Genomic DNA, 26,779 nt, shown 5'->3' with positions numbered 1-26,779 from the left:
TACTACCTCAGAAGTAATTCTATACTATACATAAACATATATATATATGTTTGGATGTAAGCTTGCAGTACCCAAGTACTGCAGGGTAGCATTCTTGTTGAGGTTTAAAAGAAGGTACAACCGGCTATCGTCGACATTACTATGGAGAGAGATATGCTGGTGCATGAAGAGTTGTAGTGGCCTGATAATGGAACCTCAAAATTGAACAGATATATATTTTATATTTAGTATACCTATATATATATATATATGTATATATATATACACAGTGGGGCAAAAAAGTATTTAGTCAGCCACCAATTGTGCAAGTTCTCCCACTTAAAAAGACGAGAGAGGCCTGTAATTTTCATCATAGGTAAACCTCAGATATGAGACAAAATGAAAAAAGAAAATCCAGAAAATCACATTGTCTGATTTTTTAAGAATTTATTTGCAAATTATGGTGGAAAATAAGTATTTGGTTACCTACAAACCAGCAAGATTTCTGGCTTTCACAGACCTGTAACTTCTTCTTTAAGAGGCTCCTCTGTCCTCCGCTCGTTACCTGTATTAATGGCACCTGTTTGAACTCCTTATCAGTATAAAAGACGCCTGTCCACAACCTCAAACAGTCACACTCCAAACTCCACTATGGCCAAGAACAAAGAGCTGTCAAAGGACACCAGAAACACAATTGTAGACCTGCACCAGGCTGGGAAGTCTGGATCTGCAATAGGTAAGCAGCTTGGTATGAAGAAATCAACTGTGGGAGCAATTATTAGGAAATGGAATACATACAAGACCACTGATAATCTCCCTCGATCTGGGGCTCCACGCAAGATCTCACCCTGTGGGGTCAAAATGACAAGAACGGTGAACAAAAATCCCAGAACCACACGGGGGGACCTAGTGAATGACCTCCAGAGAGCTGGGACCAAAGTAACAAAGGCTACCATCACTAACACACTACGCCGCCAGGGACTCAAATCCTGCAGTGCCAGACGTGTCCCTCTGCTAAAGCCAGTGCATGTCCGGGCCCGTTTGAAGTTTGCTAGAGAGCATTTGGATGATCCAGAACAGGATTGGGAGAATGTCATATGGTCAGATGAAACCAAAATAGAACTTTTTGGTAAAAACTCAACTCGTCGTGTTTGGAGGAGAAAGAATGCTGAGTTGCATCCAAAGAACACCATACCTACAGTGAAGCATGGGGGTGGAAACATCATGCTTTGGGGCTGTTTTTCTGCCAAGGGACCAGGACGTCTGATCCGTGTGACGGAAAGAATGAATGGGGCCATGTATCGTCAGATTTTGAGTGAAAACCTCCTTCCATCAGCAAGGGCACTGAAGATGAAACCTGGCTGGGTCTTTCAGCATGACAATGACCCCAAACACACCGCCCGGGCAACGAAGGAGTGGCTTCGTAAGAAGCATTTCAAGGTCCTGGAGTGGCCTAGCCAGTCTCCAGATCTCAACCCCATAGAAAATCTTTGGAGGGAGTTGAAAGTCTGTGTTGCCCAGCAAAGGCCCAAAAACATCACTGCTCTAGAGGAGATCTGCATGGAGGAATGGGCCAAAATACCAGCAGCAGTGTGTGAAAACCTTGTAAAGACTTACAGAAAACGTTTGACCTCTGTCATTGCCAACAAAGGGCATGCAACAAAGTATTGAGATGACCTTTTGTTATTGACCAAATACTTATTTTCCACCATAATTTGCAAATAAATTCTTTAAAAATCAGACATTGTGATTTTCTAGATTTTTTTTTTTCATTTTGTCTCTCATAGCTGAGGTATACCTATGATGAAAATTACAGGCCTCTCTCATCTTTTTAAGTGGGAGAACTTGCACAATTGGTGGCTGACTAAATACTTTTTTGCCCCACTGTATATATATATATATATATATTTATATATATATATATATATATATATATATATATATATGTTATATAAATATATATAGGCCTATATAAATATATATACTTTATATCTATGGATCTAGATATTTTTTGTTTAGCATATCTATATATATTATCAATACATCTATATCAGGGGTCACCAACACAGTGCCCGCGGGCACCAGGTCACCCGCACGGACCATATGAGGCGCCTGCAGGCCTGTTCTAAAATAGCACAACTCGCCAGTGAGCTGCGTCCAAAAAAATGTAAATACATATTAAAATTAATTATTTTTTAATCACACTTGCATTTATATAGATATGAAAATGACAAGATCTTAAAAATAAAATAATAAATTTTTTTTTTACAATACATGAAGTTTAGATAAGTTTAGTCGAACTCTGAACTATTGTAGTTCAAAGGTGAGTATTGTGCGCATGACAAAACTTCAGCGTTCGCGGAGAGTAAGCTAGCGGGAGCAGCGAAGATGGGGAGCTGAATGCGCCTTCTTACCCCAAAAACATGGCAGAAAAGAGAAAGAGAACTTATAATTTTCACAGTGGAATGGGAGGAAGAGTACTTTTTTACTACTGTGAAAGAAACCAGAGTTTGTCTCATTTGCGGGGCGACGGCAAAGCGGCATAATTTGGAGACACTTCGCTACACACAAAAGCTACAATGCTACCTACCCACCTGGAAGCTTGCTACAGGCAGAAAAAGCCTATGAGCTAAAGGCAGCTATGGGAAAGCAGCAGTCTTTTTTCAGGAGGCCGGGGAAAAACTCCCAAAAAGCAACCGAAGCCTCGCTACACATTTTCTGATAAAGAAGAAGGCCTTTTCAGACTGAGAAGTTTTCAAAGAAGCAATGATGATAATTGCCAACACTGTAGTTAAAGACGAGAAAAATGGTCTTACCTCCACTCTCTCCGATGTCCAACTGACGATGACTAGAAGGTTGTCAGCTATGTCCGCTAACCTGGCCGAGCAGCTGGACCGGGATCTGACGAGATGCAGGTGGTTTAGCATCCAGTGCAACGAGTCCTCGGACAACAGCAGTACAGCGCAGCTGTCTGTCTTTATCCGGATGTTGTTTAAAGATTTATCCACAAAAGAAGAACTCCTGACACTACTGCCCTTAAAGACAACTACGAGGGGAGTTTACAACGCGGTGAAGGAGTTTTTCGTACAGAAAAAGGTACCATTGGAAAAGCTGGTAGCGGTGACTATAGACAGGGCTCTTGCTATGATCGGCCGACATAAAGGTTTCATCGCTCACTGTAAAGGTGACCTAGCCTGGCTTCGCCCACCTAAGTACTTCCGCTCAATTTTAATTTCCCTCCAGTACTACGTCTGGGTCTGCGGTATGTTAGTGGGTTTTCTCCGTCCAAATTTTGTGCGTCCAAACAGCGAACAGAGGGAGTGGCTGAGAACAATGACGTTAAAGTCAGCTCACGTTGACGGACATCTTCACGCACGGTGTTTACAGCCTGCGCACAACGTCCCGGCCAAACGTTAGCGATTGGTTATGGCAGATCCAGAGTGGCACTGGGCAGATCCAATAGTTAACTTCAACAGACACTCGCCTTCAAGTGAGTTAACGTTACTCAATTGACTGGGTCCAGACTCTCTGTGCAAATGAAATGTAGTATGAGAGTCTGGTAGGACCAGGCTAAAAGGTGACCCAGACTTCCCAAAACTTCTGCATTACCACTGCATCATTAAACAACAGGCGTTAATCTGCAAAAGTGATCTGCTTTGAGCATGTGATGACTCCCGTTGTGAAAATCATCAACAGCATCCGCTCCAAAGCGAAACAGCACAGGATATTCAAGGTGCTATTGGAGGAGATTTCAGCAGAACATGGCGACCTGTACAGAGACAACGAAATGAGGTTTAGCGTCCAACCAGAAGTCCAAAAGAGCAGTAAGGTGCAGTGTGTACATGAATTGGAATAGTATAAGAGCAGCATAGAGGTACAGAAAGTGCAGAGTACTATGGGTGTGGATACAGGGGATATGTACATTCAAGTAGAGGATAATTGTTCAGTCAACTAATATGGATTAGTGCAATGGCCGGGGGGGGATCGGTCACTGGTGTGTGTGGGGTGGGGGGGTGGGGGCAGAGTTTAGAAGGGTGACAGCCGCAGGGAAAAAGCTTCCCCTGAACCTGGATGTCCGGGTCCGGAGAGACCTGTAAGCGCCTCCCGGAGGGTTGGGGTGAGAACAGTCCTTGCTGATTTTCGCAGGCATCGCTTGCTCTGGCCAGCCTCGATGGAGGGGAGTTAGGAACCAGTGATGCTTTGGGCAGTTTTCACCACCCTCTGCAGTGTTTTCCGGTCAGAGACAGAGCAGTTGCCATACCAAGCTGTGACACAGTTGGTAAGGATGCTCTCGATGGTGCCGCGGTAGAAATTCACCAGGATCTGAGGAGACAGATGGGCCTTCTTTAGTTTCCTCAGGAAGAAGAGACGCTGGTGATCCTTCTTGATCAGTGTAGAGATATTGAGGGTCCAAGAGAGATCCTGGGATGTGGACACCCAGGAACCTGAAGCTGTTGACACGCTCAACCTCCGTCCCGTTGATACGGATGGGGGTGTGTGTGCCACCTTTAGACTTCCTGTAGTCCACGAGCTCCATGAGTCCATGAGCTCTTTCGGCTTCTTGATGTTGAGAGTCAGGTTGTTGTTGGCGCATCACGCAGTTAGGTGCTGGACCTCCTCCCTATAGGCTGTCTCATCGTTGTTGCTGATGAGACCAATCCCGTAGTGCCGTCTGCAAACTTAACAATGGTGTTGGAACCATGTTTAGGTGTGCAGTCATAGGTGAAGAGGGAGTAGAGGATGGGGCTCAGCACACAGCCCTGTGGAACGCCAGTGTTCAGGGTGAGGGTTGAGGAAGTGTGGTTATCCAACCTGACAGACTGCGGTCTGTTGGTTAGGAAATCCTGAATCCAGTTGCAGAGGGAGGTGTTGATGCCCAGCTTACTGAGCTTGGTGATTAGTTTGGAGGGGATGATGGTGTTGAACGCTGAGCTGAAGTCAATGAACAGAATTCTCACATAGGTGTTGTTGTTGTCAAGGCGGGAGAGGGCGGAGTGGATTGGAGATGGCATCCTCTGTGCTCCTGTTCTGGCGGTAGGCGAATTGGAAGGGGTCCAGTGTGGGTGGCAGACAGGTTTTGAGGTGAGCCAGGACCAGCCTACAAGCACTACAAGAACTACAAGCACTTCGAGATGATGGGGGTAAGTGCAACTGGGTGCTGCACACACATCGGTGGGGGAGAGTGTGAGGGGCTGGTGGTCTGCAGGGAGCACAGCCTTGGTGGCCACCTCCCTTTTGTCCCTATCAAAGCGTCCATAAAAGTGGTTAAGCTCATCAGGTAGGGAGGCATCGCTGGATGGGGGGAGATGCTGGCAGGTTTGTGATCCGTGATGGCCTGGATGCCCTGCCACATGCGTCGAGGGTCAGAGTTGCTCATGAAGTGCTCCTCGATCCTCAGCTTGTAGCAGTGCCTGCTTTGATGCCCATCTTTAGGTTATCCCTGGATGAGCTATAGGCCAGAGCATCACCTGAACTGAAGGTGATTTCGCGTGCCTTCAATAGGAGTCGTACCTCTCTGTTCATCCATGGCTTCTGGTTTGGGAATGTGGTAATCTGTTTGAGAGTGGTGACACTGTTGATTTCAGATTTCATACGTTTCAGAACTGAGGAGGCGTATAGGTCAATGTCCGTGTGGGAGTCGATGGTGGCCTGAGTGGCAAAATCCCTCCAGACAGACCTTGACTGACCTCACTGTGGGTTTCACCCATCTGATGAGTGGGGAGTACTTAGGCAGTAAGAACAAAGAGAGGTGGTCAGATTGTCCAAGGTGGGGGAGGGGGACGGCTTTGTAAGCATCAGCTATGTTTGTGTAAACATGGTCTAATGTCTTGTCTTCTCTAGTGGGGCAGGAGACATGTTGGCGGAATTTGGGGAGTACAGACTTTAGGTTGGAGTGGTTGAAGTCACCCGCAACAATAAAGGCTGCCTCGGGGGTCAGAGTCTGTTGTTTACTAATAGCATTGTGCAGTTCTTTCATTGCAAATTTAGCATTAGCATCCGGGCGAATGTAGGCTGAAGTCACAATGGTGGATGTAAACTCTGGGCAGATAGAAAGGTCTACATTTCAACAAGAGATATTCTATGTTATCCGAGCAGTGACTCTCGATGGTGGTAGTGTCCGTGCACCCAGCTTTATTCACATAAATACGCAGACCCCCACCTCTAGTCTAACCAGACTCCTTCGTTCTGTCTGCTCGGAGAGTGTATCGTTCTGATAGCTCCATGGCGCAATCTGGAACACTGCTGTTGAGCCACGTTTCTGTGAAATCATGAGTTCATGCAGTCCAAAGGCGAAGACGTCTCGCTGCTAGAGGACACAGAGTGGACACTTGACCATTTTTAACAGACATTACTGGGAAACTAAACTACTTGAACTGCAAGCTGCAAGGCAAAGGTAAGACTGTTGTGATTATTATATGATTAGTGCTTTGAATACATTTAAAGCCAAGACAAACATTTTTTCTGTCTCCGTGCATTTGCAGAGAAAAAAATGCTGCACTTTCCCTTTGTGCAGTCGCTACTGAAAGATAATGCTTCTGCATCTGAGACATTGGATAAAGTTGCAGAAAAGTACTGTCAAGTCATAAACAGACTTGGGCACGAGTTTGAGAATAGGTTTTGTGACTTTGATCAGCTTGAGCCATGTGTCTCATTGATCTCTAATTCTTTCATGAACGTGGACATAACATGATGACATTGCTGAGCAACTAAGTGCAATGTTCAACTTGGATGCTGGACAGGTGGAGATTGAAATCGTAACATTGCAAAATGACCTCCACCTCAAAGCCCACCAGGCTGCACCAAACTTTTGGAGCCTTGTTGACACAGAAAAGTACAGTGGTGTAAGCACAGCAGCTATGAAGTTTGCCAGCCTGTTTGGTTCAACCTATCTCTGTGAATCAGCATTTTATGACATGAACTTCATCAAGAACAAACACAGAACCTGCCTCACTGATGCACATCTGCAATACTCACTCAGAGTTGCCGTGTCAAATTACACAACAGATTACAATACACTGGTGAACAGCATGCAATGCCAGTCTTCCCACTAACAAAGAAACAATCTCAATACCAGATGTTGTCAGTGGCAAAGTTGAATCAAAATTTGGAAAAGAGTGTTCATGAAATGAAACATATAATTTTGCTAAAAATGCAGCAGATTTGGTCAGTAGTTCAAAATGTGATAGATTTATTTAAAAATATGTAAGTTGATTTTTCTTAACCATTACATAATTTATAAATTTTTCGAACAAGGTGCTACATAGTTAATGATTTGTTAAAAGGGTTTGTCACTGGCTAGTGAAAAAGAAATGTTTTTTTTTCTATGAAATGTTGTAGTGATCATCTGAAAATGTAAAAAATTGGTGAGATTAATAGGAATAAGTTGAATATTGATATAATCAGTTTCCCACCTTTTTTAAGTCATTGTTGATAATTATTGTGAGAAATCATTAACATGAACAGTGTCTTCACATAGATGAGAATTATTAATCATTAATAATAATTAGGGCTGTCAAGCGCTTAAAAAAATTAATCTCATTAATTACAGGCTCTGTAATTAATCAATCTGAATTAATCGCATACTTACATTTTTCCGAGAAAGTATTTCAAAATAATTTAATTCAAGTAAATTATGGCGGAGGAGTGATTCAATGAATAATATAGATAATAGACTTTAAAGTTTGATGTCTCTTTTATTTAAAACATGTCTTTCATTAACATACGGTGCATTTTAAGATCAAATTAATAACATTTCCATCTCACTCGCTTGAACGCCTGGTCGAGTGTGGCTTGACGAGGCTGGCTGCTAGCGCCAGCTTCAGGGGCTGTGGCAGCTCGTACCTGCGAGCTTGCTCCCAAATGTTTTGCGTTGAGGTGATATTTAAGGGTTGATGAACTCCGGTGATAGGAAAATTCCTTACTACAGAGATTGCAGATAACGATGTTCCTATCTACAGTTCCATCTGGGAGTTCTTAAACTTGAATTTTCCGTTCACGGGGCCGAGCAGCGTCTTCTCGTCTGCCTCCATTTTGTTTCAACGTAAATGACGCACCGGGTCAAAGGGCACTACAGAAGCGCGATTAATCTGCGTTAATTTTTTTAATGCGATATTTTTCTGTGATTAATTAATCAAAATTAACACGTTAATTTGACAGCCCTAATAATTATATATAACTAAAGGCAAACTGAGCAAATTTGTTATTTCAGAAGAGGGTATCAAACTGGGTGCCCTTTGTATGACTCAGTACCCATGAAGTAGATTTCAGGTTCAAAAAGGTTGGTGACCCCTGATCTATATTATATAAATATATTATATAAATAGATATATTTAGTATCTATAGATGGTATGTTACCTCCAGGTAAAATGCTGACCAACGTGGTGGAGGATATAGTATCTTAAGATGTTATGTGACCTCCAGGTAAGATGCTGACCAGTGTAGTGGAGGAGATCCGTCGAGCCGTCACCAGGAACATCAGTGGAGCTCAGCTACTCCACACGCTGCTACGGGCCCCATGGCTGTATGGCCTTCTCAAGGTAACACACCTGTCAACGGATTCATCTGTCCGTCTGTTTGTCTGTCTGCCTATTGTCGTGGCAATTTCTCTATCAGATATTGCGTCAAAGACAGATGAGATATTTAGATGCAAAAAGCACACAATACTTGTAGGCAATTGCTGGTCATATATATTTGTAATAAACGTACGAACAAAGATACATCACAACATGCATCAACAAACAACATAACAGGCATACAATACAATAATCTGAGGCCTCAGATGGGAGTTCGCCCTGCATCTTACTTCATACTCTAAAGGTACGCAAAGAGAAGTCCGCTGAGTGGCTAAAGTGAGGAGTTCTTATACACTTAGGTTGGGTTCTGGAGGGGAGCTGTACCCCAATAAACCAAAAGCCTTTGTTTACCAGATGGTAATCTTTACAATCGAAGCTCCCAAGGATGCCATTGAAGGGGGTCGCGGCCGTGCCATGTAACCTTTTGCTTCCTCGACGCTAGCCAGGGGGTCGAGGAACAGGCCCACACATCAAAGGATTGCATGGAAACCGATTACATCACAAAGAAGAAGAGGAAGAGGCAGGCAATAAAATGCATCACACGAAACTCAAAGGTTTACACTTTAGATGACCCACAAGGAGAGTAGAAGGCAGGCAATACATGCATCACACAAAATAGTAACAAAACTTAAGTTCATAGATAGACAAAAACGTAACAACATGTAGATTTTCCATCAAACTATCTATCTATCTGTTTTTCTGTCTAACTGTCTGTATAACCCTCTTTTTGTCTGTCTGTCTGTCTGTCTGAGGGATGCCAGAAATACCAAAGAACTGTAACTCTAAACCTCAACCAGTCCTACTCTACTCGTCTGTGGCCAAAAAAAGTCTGCCAAAGTTTCACCAATGCACACATACGGAAAGTTTAACCTGATGTTAACTAACCTGTATTCTATACAGCCTATGTTAAGTCAGAGTTAAACCTGTATTATATACAGTCTATGTTAAATCAGTTTAACCTGTTGTATACAGACTATGTTAAATCAGTTTAACCTGTATTATATACAGTCTATGTTAAGTCAGTTGAACCTGTATTCTATGAAGTCTATGTTAAGTCAGTTTAACCTGTTAAATACACTCTATGTTAAGTCAGTTTAACCTGTATTATATACAGTCTATGTTAAGTCAGTTTAACCTGTATTATATACAGTCTATGTTAAGTCAGTTTAACCTGTTATATACAGACTATGTTAAGTCTGTTAAACCTGTATTATGTCTTTATGCGGTACACCAACACCAGAGCTCGGTTGGCCAAGCAGTTCTTTCCTTGCTTATGACTGTTGTTAAGGTAGTGGGATAATCCTAGCATAAAAGATCCACACAAATAGATTTTAATCCATTGGTACATTTTGAAACATGAGACATCACCGGTTACTTTTATTCACCTATTGTGTAGAAATATGGACCAGACGAGCCTCTCAGGAGAGCCGGTTTATACTGCCTGGGCAGGTATATCTACAGGTATATCTACAGCTGTAAACTTCCAACATAAAATTATCTACAGCTGTAAACGACCCCACATCACATCATCTGTAAACTATCCCACATAATATTACCTATAGCTCTAAACTACCACATCACATTATCTACGGCTGTAAACGACCCCAAATAACATTATCTACAGCTGTAAACTACCTTACATCACGTTATCTACGGCTGTTAACTGCCAAACATAACATTAACTACAGCTGTAAACTACCCCACATAACATTACCTACAGCTGTAAACTACCCCACATAACATTATCCACGGCTTTTAACTACCCCACATAACATTATCTACAGCTGTAAACTACCCCACATAACATTATCTATGGCTTTTAACTACCCCACATAACATTATTTACAGCTGTAAACTACCCCACATAACATTATCCACAGCTGTAAACTACCCCACATAATATTACCTACATCTGTAAACTATAACATTACAAACAGCTGTAAACTACCCCACATAACATGACCTACAGCTGTTTTGGTAGTCTACCCATCTAATGGTTAGTAAGCAAGCTCATTTTCTGTCACTTGAAGCCATTTCATTGGAATGAATTGACACAACGTGACTAAACGTAATGTCAATAGTGAGTGGTCTGTGGCAACGCAGAGATTATAATCCCTGTAAATATCTGTTCTATTTCATGTAGGCTACGCCGTCTAGGCTCCGCCTTATGGGCTTGTCCCGTGCGGGTGCTCACGCGCACTTAAAGTGTGAACTATACACCAATCAACGTGGGCACCGCCCACATTTCCCACGACACCGTGTATATAAGGCGGCGCATACTGCCGCTTAACCTCCCTTTTCTTTCATCTTTTTCTGATCAACACCAAAATAAACAGCAAGTATGATGACCTCTTCCCAAGAACCTTGTGGCAGCGCCGTGGGCGAGGCGACAGAATAACTGCCCTTTTCAGGGCCATTTAAGAGCGCTCCTATTAGAGCTGGGCCCTTTTCAGGGCCTCACTGTTCCTCCTGTCCCGCTTCCCTGGCACCGGGTGACGAACACCTGGCGTGTTTCCGATGCCTTCGCGCGGAATACGCCGCGGCTGCCGTGTCTGCCCCCGCCTCCTGCGCGTTGCCTGAAGAGGGGCTCCTCTCCAGGCACCTTTTCTTCTCCCCGTTGGTGGTGCTCTCTGAGGCCATCGACATTTTCAATGCCGGAGTTCCCGACGACGACCACGACCACGACCACATCGAGGTGGATGACGACCTCTCCATGGACAACGTCTTTGCGGACTCCGCGTCAGGGTTCTCCCGCTCCCGGGCTTCCACCGCCACGGTCATCCCGAAGGAGAAGCCACGCCGGATGGCTGATTTATTTGGCGAGATCATGGGCGAGGCGGCGGCCATCAAGGGCATCTCTATGCCAACCCCGCCTCCCGCCCCCCATGTCGGATGACATGCAGGGCGAGTGCTTTCGCACCCAGTCTTCCTCCCAGCGTGCTACCCAGTGTCCCCTGTTTCCACCCGTCCAGTATTTTTTCACGGCTGTGGGTGGGGACCCTTCGACACTGAAGGCCCTGGTGAAGGCCTTCTGTCACTTCACCAAAGAGGAGGGGTGGGCTGATACTCAGGCGAGGGGGATCCCTCGCATTGAGCTCCCCCTTGGCAGCGCTTCTCTGTCCAGGCGCCGGATGGCGTCCTAACAAGAAGCTGCTGCCCCCCAACCGCCTCCAGAAACAGATTGTCGGCCTGATGGACAGAGTGTTCGTCTGTGCCTCACAATCTGCTGCGGCGGTCAACAACCTCACCCTGCTCTCCTCTGCCCTGGTCTCCTTGTCGGCTGGCAGGGAGGCTTATGGCCCAGAGGAAGCCGCAAGATGGCTGGCGGCTTCCCGCTTCTCTAGCGCCATCCTCCAGCTATGCCAGCCGATAGCCGTTTCGGTCAGCCGGCATATGGCCTGATTCAGCGGGCCATCTCCCACACTGCGGTGCCGGAGTGAGAGCGGGCCAGCCTCGTCCAGGGTCCAGCTCCAGATGGACTATTTGGGCCCCGGTTCTCGGAGATGCTCACGCACCAGCAGTGTGCCATGATTCTCATGGGCTCACCCCACCAGCAGGCCAGAAGGAAGCGGGGTCGAGCCCGGTCTCAACGCTCCAGGGGGCCGCCTCAAACCCCAAGCCGCCGCCACAGCAGCCGGAGCAGCCGCAGCACCAGCAGGGGGGAACAGCACAGCAGAGCCAGAAGCACCGCAAGCTGGCTCCCAGTTTTTCTATCCCATTCAATAAAGATACAAAAGACAGTTCGGCCGAACGGCAGTACATACTACCAAAAGAGCGCCTTTCCTTAGGCCAACTGCGTCCTATGCTTGTTGTGCATTCCTCTAGGCTGCCTCTTTCCCCCCCTCAGTCTGGTGGCTGTAGACGGGTCCGCGCGCTCATGCTCACTGTCTGTTCAGCGTCATGTTTCCGCGAGGAAATTCAGAATGCTCACTATCAGAGCGCTGCTCCGATGTGTGAGAGAGGGCGACTGGTTCACATCCCTGGATCTCAAGGATGCTTACTTCCACGTCCCTGTTCGGCAGGCGCACAGGAAGTTTCTCCGCTTTGCCTTTATGGGGGTGGCGTATGAGTAGCAGTGCCTGCAATTCGGCTACTCCCTGGCCCCGCGCACCTTCTCAAGGTGTGTTGAGACGGCGTTGGGACCGCTTCGCCTTAGCCCATAAGGCGAAGCCTAGACGCCGTGGCCTACATGAAATAGAATGATAGTTATAATATTATAACTCTAGTTCTATTATTGTAGGCGTAGCCGTCTAGTTCCCCACCTGCTGTACCCTCGAAATGCTGAAAGAATAGCATGGAGGATGAGCGGCGGAATGCGTCGCCTTATATACAGGGTGCGGTGGGAAATGTGGGCGGTGCCCAGGTTGATTGGTGCATAGTTGAAATTTTCAGTAAGCGAACACGCGGATGGGACAAGCCCATAAGGCGAAGCCTAGACGGCTACACCTACAATCATAGAAGTGTTATAATATCATAGAGTTATAAGAGTTATAATATCATAACTATCATTTGTATAGTATTACTTTACATACAAAACTAGCACCTTTCCTCACTGCTAAATTCAGCAAGAGGGATGTTAGGTTAGGTTGTTGTCACCGAAAATAAAGAAAAAGTGTGACTTTACTCTCCGTTGGATACTCTATACGGTCCTCAGCTTCTACCAACATAAACCTTCTGCAGAAGACCACCATAAACCTTCTGCAGAAGACCACCATCAACCTTCTGCAGTAGACCACTATCAACCTACTGCAGAAGACCACCATCAACCTTCTGCAGAAGACCACCATCAACCTTCTAAAGAAGACCACCCTCAACACTCTGCAGAAGACCACCATAAACCTTCTGCAGAAGACCACATCAACCTTCTGCAGAAGACCACCATCAACCTTCTAAAGAAGACCACCATAAACCTTCTGCAGAAGACCACCATCAACCTTCTGCAGAAGACCACCATCAACCTTCTAAAGAAGACCACCATCAACACTCTGCAGAAGACAACCATGAACCTTCTGAAGAAGACCACCATTAACCTTCTGAAGACCACCATGAACCTTCTGAAGAACACTATGAACCTTCTGAAGACCACCATTTACCTTCTAAAGACCACTATCAACCTTCTGAAGACTACCATCAACCTTCTGAAGACCCCCATGAACTTTCGGAGGAAGATCACAATGAACCTTCTGAGGAAGACCCCCACAAACCTTCTGATAAAGACCACCATGATCCTTCTGATAAAGACCACCATGATCCTTCTGATGAAGACCACCATGAACCTTCTGAAGACCACCATCAACCTTCTGAAAAGGGATGCTGTCTCTACAGACTTTTTTCAGTCCCATGTATTAAATGTATTAAACTAAAGTAAAATATATTGTGTCACTACAGTACTGGCTGAATAGATTATGGGAAGGATACACTCTTGCCTTGAATCTACTCTTTTATTTGCATTTATCTATGCACAACATCATGTAATAGGTTGCATTTTATCTATATTTTAGAACCTACATATAAATACTGTGTAAATTAGCTGTTAGCTATAGGTCAGTTTAGCAATGTGTATAGATGGCTAGCCTGTAGATGTGTGCACATTTTTATTACAATGAAGTTGTATTGAAATGTATTCAAATAAAAAAAATCACAAAATATTGTTTTATTTTTTGACAGTTTACATTGCAAGTCTGCAGTTGCAGTTTGCTCTCTTACAATAACAAATAATTGTACTCAATTAAATAAATTCTGACTACACTTAAACTTAAGAGTGAAAAGAATCTGCATAGAATGGTAGCTAATGGTTCAGATCATCAGTGGTCCAGACCACTGATGTGGACCAGTGATAAACTGGTCCGGACAATAAAGCACACGCAATGGAACACAAGGTCCAGACTACTGGTCCGGACTACAAGGAACGGGTGACGGACCACAACGGCCTTGAGACGGACCACTGAGAAAGTGGTCCTGACTAACAAGGTATAATCACACACTGCAATATGTAGGGCAACAATAAGAATACAGCCATGATCAATAAGAGTATATTTAATAGTCAAGGGGTTATGATCTCTGACATTTATTAGGACTATAGTTTCCGTGCGCACATTGCGCACGCTCAACCTCTAGTTGTAATTAAACCCATAGCTATAATGTGGAAACCTCAGTCGATAGTGTAAGAAATTTCTGAGTGCATAATATAATAACATTTTGCCTATAATGTTACAACGTGTTACATTTTGGTTAATCTATTACGTAATGAAGCATAATAATGTTCTCCTTATGTTGTGAATCAAGCATAATAATTTTGTACTTATAAGCCGTTTTCACAAATTTTTGCCACATTTGTATAGCAGGAGATTCGTCCCTGAGGGTGATTCAGACTTGCTTTCTATGCAGACATCAATGTCGTTAAAACAGGGTTAGATTCAACGGGGGATTTGGGGGGGTGGGCTTTTAGGGTTATGATAAGAGCTTTCTTTTAGCGCTCACCACGAATGAGTCTTAAAAGCAGTGCCAACATTTAAATATTTTTTAACCATTCAGCGAACAAAAGGCAACAGGCTGATTATCATTTAGAGGGCCACTCAATGACATGCGGAAGCGTCATCAACACTCCCACTCAAATGGTGTGAGAAATACCAACTTTCTACTCCTTATTCACATATAAGGTAATTGACATTTCCTACAGAGAAAATACTACCTCAGGGGTAGTATTATTCAGGAGATTTTCAGGGTACAAATGTCAGGATATGTTGTTCACACATACGGCCCAACAGGAGAATAGAAGGAGAATATCAGGACTTACATCCGTGTCTTGAAGCAGCCGTAGTGAGCATTTGATTACATTATAAAATGAGTCAATTTATGGGTTACAGGGGTTATTGTTTAATGGAAAGTGTAGTATACTATGCATGCAAATCAATTATTCAATAGCTTTTACTGTTATTCAGGGCTCAAAGTGCATTGACATTTTAAAAATGCATGGCAACTACTATTGGTTAGTTATAAAAAAATTACATTAACAAACAGCTGAATATTGTGTTCATTTACAGAAGCACCTTAGTGAAATAGCTAAGGCAGCAACCTACCTGACTATAGTGAAATAAAGCACAGGCTTGTGTGGGGGAGGATGAGAGGGAGAAGGGGGGCTGTGTGGGCAAGATTGCGAATTGTACATTTGCTACCTGACGTGAGAGTTTAAGAAGATTTTTTATATTTTTTTTACCAGAAGACTGGGTCATTGAGATTAAACATCTCTTCAAGTGTCCTGGCCAAGACAGGTAGCAGTAGCCTACAGTCACACATACACACAAAACATTAGAAAAATAAAACAACTAAAACAGTCGTCAGGGGGGAAGGGGGATAGCAATATCGCAAGACATTCCGGGAGACTCAAGGAGGAGGGTAATATTAGGTTTGAGCAACAAAGTGTAAAGACATTTCGGGAGGCTCAAGGAGGAGAGTTATATTCAATTTTAGCAACAAAGTGTAGTCTTGTGGTGGACTCTATAGAGATAATTCACCATACTGTGTTATTGACATGTTTTCGTTCTGCGTTATAGGGTCTCTTTAAGATCACGTAACTTGTGTGTTGATATGCCGGTTGGCACAATGTTTGAATTTAATGGTTTTTATATGATAAAATGAACGACCTGCCATTGCGTTGTCGACGTGAGAAATTGTCTCTTCACTGCTTTTATCGCAATTTCTAAATTCTATAGACAGAACGTCTTACCTGGGAGAGTTTGTCGATGGCGGGGACGTTAAAACAGACGGAAGGGGGGAAGGGGGGATATCAATATCGCAAGACATTGCGGGATGCGGGATCGATCTTGCCGTTGTCTTTCAACGTCTGCGTCCGCAGGCGCGTGTGTGCAGTGTGTGTATGCGCTCGCATGTGTGTGTGTGCGTGCGTGTGTGCATGTTTGTGCGTTGTGTATATGCCATGTCCTGCGCTGCCGTTGTCTTGAAAAGTCTGCGTCAGCGTACGTGTGTGTTCTTGCGCGTTTGCGTGTGTACGCGGTGTGTGTGTGTGTGTATGCGGTGTGTATGTGCCTGCATGCGTGCGGCGTATGTGTGCGTGCTGTGTGTATGTGTGTGTGAGGTTGCATGCAGGCTGCTTGGCACATGCGTACTCAACAGCTTGTCCGACTATATGGAAGCATTTATGTAGCAAAATTCAAATGGCTGTGCAATTAGCAATTTGCAATTCAAGTCATTACATTATACAATTCATTATGCAATTTAATAATGTAATTTGTAAATACATTATTCAAAGTGTATTTTAATATGCAAAGTGACAATGAAATCCAAAATTAAATTTGCAAAAGTTAAAACAATAAAAATAGTATAACATTTTCTAAAAAAATTTGAGTTCCTTTATTCAAATTGAAAAGCTATAACGTCAATGCACTTCGCCACGCTCCGTGTGTTGTGAAATTCAAATTACATTTCAATCCGCAAAACGATTTTACGTATCAGCCAATTGCGTCTGGGCGGGAACTACGTCACTTCCTCGTCAGACCAGCTGATCATCCACGACCTAGCACTAAAGGTCCGAAACAGCGACCAACATGCCTGCACCAGATCGCACCGGTGGAGGGCGCGCAAACCGCGTTTGCCGCTTTTCTGCTCGTATAGGCTACTTTACTGAAATAACAAGTCAGGGACGTTATCATCCCTTGGAAGATCTATAGGTATGCTTTGTTGATCTGAATAAACGTTGTGCTTCAGAGTGATACTGCCTTGCGTCACATTGATTCCCGAGCTCGCTGCTTTGCTTTGAGACGATCCAGAGCAAGAGACTACACCACATCAGGCGACAGAAATGATAGCGAAAGAGCGATTAACATATTTTTTTGGCTGGGTTGTAGGCGGTGGAGGGAAAGACAACATTAGGGTTTTGAATAAATGGGGTAATGGCCTCTTCTTTTTGGAAACGAGACAAATACCATGGTCTAAGACTAGTTGAGTTTTTTAGTACTGCAGATGAAGAAGACTGTGGCTCAACGGCACAATGGAATGGAATCTCAACTTGAAATATTTTCCCCCCAAGATGGTATGAGTTCAAATCCCGTATGTGTTACAAAAAAACAACACACATTTTCCATTTATTTTGGCTTAAAATGGTTCTACGTGTCAAGTTTCCTCCAATTAGTTTCCAAATACGAATGAGATGGGCTTGGGCGTCAGTTTGGTTTGAAATGTGCTGGGGACAGAGACGCATTCGGAAGTGCATTTTCAGAAGTGCTGGGTACAATGAGAATGCATTTTTTTCTCTCTCTTTAGTGCCGGTAATGAAAGTCTCTGAACGACGGCAAACCTATGTAGCTAATTACTAAGGAATAAAATGTATAGAAAATCTGTCTGACACGTTTTATAAAGAAAACTTTTCCAAAAAGCATCGGACAAATGACCCACTATGTTCTGCTCCATGTATCCAATGTTGACAACGTGACATGATATGGCTAAGCTACCAACATAAACAAGAGTAGCTAGGAAAGGAAGTCAACTGCGTGTTTAAGTTCAAAAGGGCCAAACGTGTGGCTACACACAGCACTACAAAAGTCGTCAAGATTGAAAAAGAAAAAAATATTTGTTGCACAGCTGAACGCTGTATCACATCATGAGCTGGCTGTTCTCAACTCACAACACGCATTCCATCAAAACTAGCCTACATCAGGCATTCTGACTAAAACTCATGCACTCCCTCTTTTTTTTAATTTTTTTTTTTAGACGTGGTGGGTACAAAATGAATCTTGACGAAATCTGGTGGCGTAATCGACGCCTATGGAGATGGGTATGTTTCTGACATTTTATTGAAAACAAATCAAAGAGGCATTCGCAAGGACAGCTACGAGTTTTTTCCAGATTTCCAACAGCTGCTATAGCCACGACAACAAGCAACGCATTCGGCTGATGGTCACCAGTTAACACGGCCACTAGTTGAACTGAAACACCGGTTTGCGCGCCCTTCTCCGGTGCGGGCATGTTGGTCGCTGTTTCGGACCCTGCATCCCGCTGCTCCTCTAGAGCAGCAGCTCCGCGACCGTCTTTTCCGCCATTTTCACGTTATTACTATATACGTCAACCCAGTCAAACCTGTCACAACGCTAGGCATAGAAAAGAAAGTGCCAAGTGCTAGGTCGTGGATGATCAGTTCGTGGATAGACACGATTGGCTGATAGGTTTTGCAAAAGATTTTGCAAAACGTTTTGCGGATTGAAATGTAATTTGAATTTCGCAACACACGGAGCGTGGAGAAGTGCATTGCAATCACGGGGACGCTATAGCTTTTCAATTTGAATAAAGGAACTCAAAAAATTGGACAAAATGTTATTTGATTTTTATTGTTATAACTTTTGCAAATTTAATTGAGGATTTCATTGTCACTTTGCATATTAAAATACACTTTGAATAACGTATTTACAAATTATATTATTAAATTGCGTAATGAATTGTCAATTGCATAATCTAATGATTTATTGAATTGCAAATTGCAAATTGCATTGCCATTTGAATTTTGCTACATATATGCTTCCATACGAGTAAGTTGTCCGACAGGCCTGCTATTATATAGTAGTAAGATAACAGGGCCAGAGAAGAGAGAGTTGGTTTAGTACCAGAGGGACCTCTCCACAGACCACTCACCGTCACCAACTGGTCCGGACCCCTAGCTATACCGTCCCTAGTGGTAGAAACCAGTGGTCCGTATAAACTACAGCGGTAAGTGTAGCGACCACTGTCACCTGACCCCCTGTCACATGACTTCTGCCTGAGTCATGTCTGTTTTCACCGGCAATGGTGGTGAAAACAACAACTCCCACAATGCCCGGTACTCATCAATCAGGTTTTTGTTATTGTTTTAATTGAGCGACACTTAGTGGCAGAAATGAAATGATTATTTTCCAAAGCTATGGAAAAATATATTAAATGAAAGTAAACATTTATTCAATGAATAAACATTTATTCAGTTCAATTTAACCAATTGAAACATTAATTTTAATTCAATGTCTGTCTGTCTGTCGATCTTTCAAGCTTTTCACATCCCAATATTGAATATTATATTCGGTATTCGAGTCACGGAAGTGAATGCAATACACATATACCTATCTGCCAGAGGTGGGACCAAGTCATTGTTTTGCAAGTCACAAGTTAGTCTCAAGTCTTTGCCTTCAAGTCCCGAGTCAAGTCCCGAGTCAAGACAGGCAAGTCCCGAGTCAAGTCCCAAGTCAAGACCGACAAGTCTCAAGTCGAGTCCCAAGTCCTATCATTTGAGTTTCGAGTCCTTTCGAGTCCTTTTAACAACAGAGAAATAATATTTAAACAGATCATGTATGCCTTTAAGATTTGTATATATTTATTAAACCTTTTTTTGCAAGAACATAGTTCAAACACTCATTTGACTCAACCATGTCACCACTTTATAAAAAATATCCTCACACTCAAAATTAAATAAAATAAAAACAAAATTCAATAAAATTAAATTAAATAATCTACATGAAATACATTCATGCCTCTATCAGTTCAGGTTGCTCCCTTGATAAACAATTGGCATGCATCCATAGGTGTGTGACTGGTGTGTGTGTGTGTGAGTGTGTGTGTGTGTGTGAGAGAGAGAGAGAGAGAGACTGTGTGTGTGTGTGAGAGAGTGTGTGAGAGTGTGTGTGTGTGTGTGTGAGAGAAAGAGAGAGAGATAGATTGTGTGTGTGAGTGAGTGTGTGAGAGTGAGTGTGTGTTTGAGAGTGTGTGAGAGAGAGTGAGAGAGTGTGTGTGTGTGTATGTGTGTGTGTGTGTGAGAGTGAGAGAGAGAGAGTGTGTGTGTGTGTGAGAGAGTGAGTGAGAGAGAGCGAGATAGATTGTGTGTGTGTGAGTGAGTGTGTGTGTGTGAGAGAGAGTGAGAGTGTGTGGGTGAAAGAGAGAGAGAGAGAAAGTGAGTGTGTGTGTGTGTGTGTGAGAGTGAGTGTGTGTGAGAGAGTGAGTGAGTGTGTATGTGAGAGAGAGTGTGTGTGTGTGTGTGTGTGTGAGAGAGAGAAAGAGAGATAGATTGTGTGTGTGTGTGAGAGAGTGAGTGTGTGTTTGAGAGTGTGTGAGAGAGAGAGAGTGTGTGTGTGAGAGGGAGAGAGAGTGTGTGTGTGTGTGTGTGAGAGAGTGTGTGTGTGAGAGAGTGAGTGAGAGAGAGAACGAGAGATAGATTGGGTGTGTGAGTGAGTGTGTGTGTGTGTGAGAGAGAGAGAGTGAGAGAGAAAGTGAGAGTGTGTGTGTATGTGTGTGAGAGAGTGAGTGTGTGTGAGTGTGTGTGAGTGTGTGTGTGTGTGTGTGTGTGAGAGAGAGAGCGAGAGAGAGAGAGAGATTGGAAGGGGACTGGATTGGAAGTGTCATGAACATAACAATGAACAGAGATGTGCTTTTCTATGCCAGGGCCCTATGCTGCATTGCATTTGCAAAAGATCAAATTGGCCAAAAGTCTGTCAGTCATTTGTGCACGATGGGGGCGTAGAATGATGCCACCATGGCTGAAAACTCGCTCCACTGGAGCACTAGAGGCAGGCACTGCTAACACTCTGATGGCCACTCGGAAGAGTGAAGGAAGAGTCTTCATGTTCAGTGCCCAGAACAAAAGGGCGTTCTGTCCATCGGCTATGTCTAGGTAGTGACTTAGCTGTAGTGCTGGAGAGGTCCCAACATCCTTCTTCTGCCTCTTATGGTATGCAGCAAACAGCCCTTCTCCTTCTCCAAGGTCCTCTTCCTCTTCATCAACAAGAAGCACAGGTTGCTCAGTCTCTGCAGCATCTTGCAGGATCAATTCTGGAAAAACATTTAACAGCAGCAGCAGAAACAAAATAGCCCTTATTACCATTGGTGTTGGTGATACAGTGTTGGACTGAAAAATTCAATTATTGATGTTGTCAATTAGACCAGACTATGAGGAAAAAAGTTGCATTGAAGTCAATAGTATTTACCTTTAACTCGTTGTGCCACCTCTGCCTTGATGTCACGATTGACCAGCACATGAGGCTCCACCCACAGCAGAGAAAAGGCTGGATCCAAGGCGGCTGCTTTCAGGTAGACTGGGTCTGAAAAGGGGGCAGTGATCCCATCTTGAGTCCTGGCCATTTTCACGTTAATGAATATCCCAAGAAATCTTTTGTTCAGGGATGCCTGGAGAATTCTGACCAGGCCGCTCAGGAAACGAACTTGAGGCTTCAGCTTCTCAAGGTGGTGGTTGAGGGACAAGACGGATGGAACAACTGCACTGATTGTGACGACCTTATCACCCTGTGTCAGATCAGTTGCTTCTCCAAACGGCTTCAAAATGTCCACCAACTCCTTCAACAGATTCCACTCTCGTGGCGTGAATGACAACTCCTTATGCCCAGCCTTTTCTAGAACAGCACAGAGCCTTAGATGATCACAGTGGAGAACTGCCTTTACTTGCCTCAGTGTTGAGTTCCATCTAGTGTTTACTGCAGCAGGGATGCCTTTCTGTTCCCCAAATTCACTATCAAACACATCTTTGAATGTTGTGCTTGTGTGGAGCAGTGAGCTAAGTTTTGATAACTTGGAAAGAGAAGGACATGCCACTTTTGTTTCTTTCAAACCGTCTCCCACCACCAGCTGAAGCGTATGCGCAAAACACTGCAGGCGCTGTTTCTTTGCCATAGCAGCATCTACCGTTTGCTGTTCTTCCAGGGTTAAGTCACACCAGAGATCAGGGTCATCAAGATGATCTCCGTCATCATCCTCTTGTTCACTGGGGAAGCACACAGTGAATGCCTTTCGCATGTTAGCAGCATTGTCACTAATAATGTAGTCCAATTTATCTTTGATGCTGTATTCATCGCATATTGCCTCAAATTGGTCACAGATTCGTTCAGCTGTGTGTGAGCCTTTGAAGCGATTGCAGGCCAAGAGATTAGTCTTTAGCTGTATCCTCTCTGTCTCTCTCTCTATCCAGTGGACAGTGATACCAAGGAATCCCCTCATCTTTCGGTCAGACCAAATGTCCACAGTGACTGAAACATGCTCAGTGTTGCTCAATTGAGTTTTTAATCTTGAACGTCTCTCCGCAGCGATGCTCTCTGTTTTTGATGTCAACGTTCTGCGACACACTGGGCTGTACTTACTGTCAACTACTGTCAGAAAGTGCCGAAAACTCTTGTTTTCCACAATAGACAGGGGAAGGTTGCAATCAATAATCAAGTCGGACAGTATTGCATTAGTGATAGCTTTCTGCTGTGGATGACTCATGCTGTAATGCCCTACACGAATGTCCAAGAATTGTGAGATTGAAGGCTGTTGTGGTTCATCTATGATGCTTTTATTCATCTGGTATTCTTCAAATCTGTAACAGGTAAGCATATCAAACAGATGTCAGAAAATGCTAACATTGTGTTAACATTATTTTTTGTGGTTAATATTAATTGTATTGTATACTGTAAGAGTGTGTATGTTTTAACATTACATTGATAAAATAAATTTCATTTTCAGTGTACCTTTTCTTATTAATATTTTTACTGCTGTACCTTGCCATCAAACAGCCCTTTCCAACAGGAAACTGAAGTATGCTTGTCAATTCACTCTCTCCGACATACCAGATTCCATTGGCAAAAACAGCAATTTTACCTGCATCATACAGAAATTGTTGGTCTACTGCTGGCTCAATGATTAAGTCTAATTGTGCAATTCTATGTCTTCGGTGATAATTCAGCTTAGTCGTGAATTACCTAAATTACATTAACAACCTTAAAGAGGCAGCAGTAGACTAGCAGCTAGCAACTCCAATGTGCTGCAAAGTAAAATTGCCATTTATATCAATGGAATCTGGTGTGCTGGAGAGAGTGAGATACTTAGTTTTCCTATCGGAAAAAATCGTCTGGCAGCAAGCTAAAATGGTACACATATTCGTAATATAGGCTAAAGTACATTAAACTGACCTTGATTTGATTAGGCTTGCCTAAGTTTTGCTGCTGGCAGCAGTCTACTGTGTATGATCCACTGACTAGCTAAACTATCCAGTCTCAAGCTTTTGGTTAATTTATAATCACCCCCGTGATTCAGATACGGGCATTCATAAAGCGGTCCTAGTTAAATCAATCCTAAACGTTCGTTTTCAAAGATGTGCAACTCACCGAGTGGTTAGCGGTGTTTGCTGATGTTCCAAAACGAGTGTCTTAGCGAAATACAGTTTCTGTCGTGTTTAATTTTGCCATTTTGTATTCCAAATATCAAGCGGAAGTTAAGGAATGTTTAGCTTGGGTTGATTTAAGGATAATTTTAATGAATTCTGACCATTCTGACGCAGGGGGTGATTCCAAATTAGCCAAAAGCTCGAGACTGGACCATTTATCAACATTTTGATGTCAAAAATTCTTTCATCCAAGACAACCCATAAAGGGAGCTTAACGTGCAAAATAGTGAACTTATACATACATGAACCCACAGGAGATACAGTTTACCATGTTTTTAAGTCAAGGTGGTGTTAACAGTGAGTTTACAGTCTCATTGATATGTAGCTAGCTAGCAATTCAGTTACTCAGCCAACAAGCTAGTGTTCAAAACTTACTGTTCTTTGTGTAACTTCAAATGTCGGACGAAGTTCGAAGTTGTCGCGTCTCCGTCTGTAATCTTGCTCCCGCATGTTTTACAAACTGCAATTCTTTTTTTGTTTATCACCTCATAGTTTTTGTACCCAAACGAAACTACCTTTGGTATCTTTTTTGCCTTCTGTTGCGCGCGTTTAGTTTGTTCCTCTTTATTGTTTGTCTCGTACTTTGATTGGTTGGATGCTGTCAGGTCGAAACAATGTGGATCTAATTTGATTGGATGTCTTGCCATACACACTTAACGCTGCGTGAATCACGCACACAGATGTACACAGGTGCAAAGGGAGAAAGAGTGATCAGTGTCGTGTGAACATACTTTATAATCTTTGGGTTCGAGGAAAGTAGCAAGTCTTTTCAAGTCAAAAGGGTCAAGTCCAAGTGAAATCACGAGTCACTGATGTTAAAGTCCAAGTCGAGTTGCAAGTCTTTTAAGATTTTGTCAAGTCGAGTCTAAAGTCATCAAATTTATGACTCGAGTCTGACTCGAGTCCAAGTCATGTGACTCGAGTCCACAACTCTGCTATCTGCACATACATACATATATACATACATATACACACATACATAAACACACACTCATTCATATGAATACACATACACATACACATACAGCAGGCGCTTTTGTACAGCCTAATGGCTGCCGGCATAAAGGAGAACTCGAAGCGCTCTATCTTGCACCTGGGGAAATTACATGATTTTCTACAGTGACATCATTGGTCAAATGTTACCTCCTGGGGTTTTTGAGGTGTAATCATTGGTCAGATGTAACTTTCTGCGGTGTGTCTAGGGGCAGTCATTGGTCAGATTTAACTTCCTACTGTGTGTCTCCAGGTGTATGACTGTCTGCTGGACTTTAAGACAATGGACCACAGGCCCACCCTCCCCGATGCCTCCAGCCTCGCCTACCAAGTCAGTTAATTAGAGTGTTTTTGATTATTGTGTCTATTATAGATTATATAACAGATTATAATGTGGCGTGTATAACAGTATATCATCTGGTGTTTATTACAGATTATGGATGAGTTGAAAACGGTTCAGTGTTCTGATGAAGGCCGGGAACTCTACAAGATCCTCCAATCACCACACCTACAGGTAGGTTGCATCCAGTCTTTCTCTCTACCTGTCTGTCTACCTGTCTGGCTCTCTCTACCTGTCTAGCTGGCTGTGTGTGCTGCAGGCCCTCCTGTCATCCCATGACAGCATCGCCCGGTTGGACTATGAACCGGTCTTACCTCCTCTACCAGAAGAGCTTCCAGGAGACCAGGATGCCATGAGGATCGTCTGCCTGGTGAAGAACAACCAGCCGCTGGTGAGACAGCCACTAGCTAGCCACCAGCTAGCCACCACTACACTTAGTCTAATTCCAGCCTAGCCTTAAATTAGCCTTCAGATAATTTATGGATGAACATACAATTGCATGAGATTAGCTTAAAGTTAGCCTTGAGCTAGCCTCCATCTAGCATAGAGAAGGCGGCTTCATAAATAGTTGAGCGATTAGTTGGTTCCTGGTATCCCCAACCCCCCTGCTAGACTGGGCAGGAGAGCGTCCTGTAGCTTGCGTCGAGCCTTAAGGCAACGCTCCAGTGTAGTCAGTGAGAGCTGCTCCACTGAGCCGTCTGACCCACAGCAGACGAACCAACAGCGGACCAGACAAAATTTTGAAAATAGATGAAGTCTATTTTTTTTGTGTCAATGCTCCTCTCTGGATTCACAGTTTACTGATGTGTGTATGTCAATAAATTAAATGATTATTGATTAGTAGCTGTAGTCGCATATTGCAGGGGATAAATGCCTTCTTGTCAAATATGTTAATATCTTTACTAGTATTTATATTATGCATTCCTGAATACAATTGCATTGTAGTCGCGATACACTGTAGACGGGGTGCACCATGGTCCATCGTATGGAGCAAGAGGATCCACATACATCTATATATATCTCAAATATGTGATATATATATATAAATAGAGATATATGTGATCTATATATATATAATAGATCCCCTCTATGCAACTACAGCTATTTATTACAATGAAATAAATATAGTTATATAGGGCCCCCAGCATGTTTTTTACTTCACATCTTCTCACTAGTTTCATTTTGGGAACCTGGACATGGTGTGGTTGGTAGTGTAGGTACAGAAACACAGCGAGTTGTACAACCCCAGACATTGTTTATACAAGGACAATTCAGAAGTGCTGCTGTCAACGGTGCTTCAGGTCAACTTGGTCTGGAGTGTGCCAATGAAAACATTTGCCTGTTAAATGAACTCACATGTACTGTAGGCCTGGGACATGGGAGTCCCTGACGGTGAACCAAGCAGATGTCCTCTCACTGCCAAGAGTCCAAATTAAACCCTTCATGCTCCATGTAGCTCTAACTTGGCACTAGCTCACTTAATTTAGGATTTGGCTCTTTGCCTGTTCTCCCCTCTTGTAGTCTGAACCACAGCTCGGTCTTGACGAGCAGGTCTTTCCTCATCAGAGCTGTTGTTCACCACTCATGATGTAACACCTGTTGTGTCTAGTTCCTGGAGAACGGAGAGCAGAGGAGCAGTCTGGGGGATGGACGGCTCCTCCACTCGGCTGTGGACCGCTTGGTTCTTGGTCGCTGGGTGTGGTGTGGGGAGGA

General features: G+C 43.5%; 1 protein-coding gene across 1 annotated transcript in view; it reads left to right on the top strand.

Moving 5' to 3' along the window:
* The window catches only part of LOC307073607 (MAGUK p55 subfamily member 4-like), a gene marked incomplete at both ends in the record, with an annotated part of 65,722 nt that overhangs the window by 137 nt on the left and 38,806 nt on the right, over positions 1 to 26,779 (top strand). The window contains 4 exons of the mRNA XM_079733505.1: positions 8,401 to 8,516; positions 24,980 to 25,057; positions 25,160 to 25,240; positions 25,326 to 25,457. Coding sequence (XP_079589631.1) covers positions 8,401 to 8,516; positions 24,980 to 25,057; positions 25,160 to 25,240; positions 25,326 to 25,457 — 407 coding nt within the window. The remainder of the gene's footprint in view (positions 1 to 8,400; positions 8,517 to 24,979; positions 25,058 to 25,159; positions 25,241 to 25,325; positions 25,458 to 26,779) is intronic.

The sequence above is a fragment of the Pollachius pollachius genome (assembly GCF_949987615.1).
Source record: "Pollachius pollachius genome assembly, chromosome: 3".
Taxonomy (NCBI): domain Eukaryota; kingdom Metazoa; phylum Chordata; class Actinopteri; order Gadiformes; family Gadidae; genus Pollachius; species Pollachius pollachius.
Note: the sequence above shows the minus strand (reverse complement) of the source record. Positions and strands in the feature narration are given on the sequence as shown.